We start from the raw sequence: 1,499 nt of genomic DNA on the forward strand, positions 1-1,499 counted from the left end.
CTGAGAACCTGAGGCTATGAGAAGGTATTTGCTGACAATTTAAGAAGAAAAGCTGAGTTCTTTACCCCAAGGCAGTGAAGGATATTCCCTTTGCTAGGGCTCAATGGAGGAAAAATATGGCGTGTATTAGATTTGTAATGTTACCGTTTCACCTGAGTCAGCAATGCATTCTCTTTCTTTTCTGACTTCAGGAGTACAAAGCCAATGAATGGGGGAGAAAATACTACACGTATCATCCATTTTATCCTCTTGGGATTCTCAGATTTTCCCCATATCAGAGAAGTCCTCTTTGTGGTGTTCCTGGTGATATATATTTTGACTCTGACTTGGAATCTGTGTCTCATTGTCCTGATAAGGATGGATTCCCACCTCCACATACCCATGTACTTCTTCCTCAGTAATCTGTCCTTTATAGACATCTGCTATGTGAGCTCTACAGCCCCCAAGATGCTCTATGACTTCTTCCAGGCAAAGCCAACTATCACTGTTGTGGGTTGTGCCATTCAATACTTTGTGTTTTCAACCATGGGACTGAGCGAGTCTTGTCTCATGACAGTCATGGCTTATGACCGCTATGCTGCCATTTGTAACCCACTCCTCTATTCATCCATCATGTCACCCTCTCTCTGTGGTCGGATGGTGCTGGGGTCCTATATGGCTGGACTCTCTAGTTCTCTGTTCCACGTGTGTGCGATGCTTCAGCTCCGCTTCTGTGGGCCTAATGTCATTCAACACTTCTTCTGTGACCTGCCGCAGCTGTTGGTTCTTTCCTGCTCTGACACGTTCTTTGTACGACTCTTGACTGCTATATCAACAATGATCTTTGGGATAATAAATGCCCTGGTTATCATGATCTCCTATGTCTACATTGTCATCTCCATCATGAAGATCACTTCCGCTAAAGGTCGGTCCAAGGCTTTCAACACCTGTGCTTCTCACTTGACAGCAGTTACCTTTTTCTACACCTCAGGTATGTTTGTCTATTTGAGTTCCAGCTCTGGTGGTTCCTCCAGCTTTGACAGATTTGCCTCAGTCTTCTACACTGTGGTGATTCCCATGCTGAACCCTTTGATATACAGTCTGAGGAACAAAGAAATCAAAGATGCCTTGAAGAGATTGCAAAAGGGGAAAGAGTGTTGCTGAGGTAACAGATTGTGACGTCTGACAGGTTTGTCCTGTTAGAATCAGCTTAACACACAATAATATTCACATTAATGGAGAATATCAAAATTCACACTGCCTTGGACCAAAAAGGTTTAATGTGACAGAGATCATATGCCAAAATGGACCAACAGCTATATTCTGCTGCACAGACAAAATATCTTTCAGTCCTTGAGGCCCATTATTTTCATTCTACGTGTAGTGTGGTTCCAACATGTATTCATCTATCAGCAAGTATTCATGAAACATCAAGGTTTAGAACTTTTCTGCTTCCTTTTTTCCTCCAAGATGATGTCTGTCCAATCTTAGATTTATGCCCCTAAAGGAGAGACATGTGA

The 1,499-nt window shown here is 42.8% G+C and overlaps 1 protein-coding gene across 1 annotated transcript; it reads left to right on the forward strand.

Annotated features, from left to right (window-relative positions):
• Positions 1-204: 204 nt before the first annotated feature.
• On the forward strand, positions 205-1,143 carry LOC110259116 (olfactory receptor 5AN1-like). The gene has a single exon (XM_021082425.1). It carries the CDS (start codon positions 205-207, stop codon positions 1,141-1,143), a length of 939 nt encoding a protein of 312 aa, XP_020938084.1.
• Positions 1,144-1,499: the final 356 nt, after the last annotated feature.

This window comes from Sus scrofa, unplaced genomic scaffold (assembly GCF_000003025.6).
Source record: "Sus scrofa isolate TJ Tabasco breed Duroc unplaced genomic scaffold, Sscrofa11.1 Contig856, whole genome shotgun sequence".
Classification (NCBI taxonomy): domain Eukaryota; kingdom Metazoa; phylum Chordata; class Mammalia; order Artiodactyla; family Suidae; genus Sus; species Sus scrofa.

What these genes read in the sequence shown, in the direction of transcription:
- LOC110259116 (XM_021082425.1), top strand. Translation starts at nt 205, where the DNA reads ATGAATGGGGGAGAAAATACTACACGTATCATCCATTTTATCCTCTTG.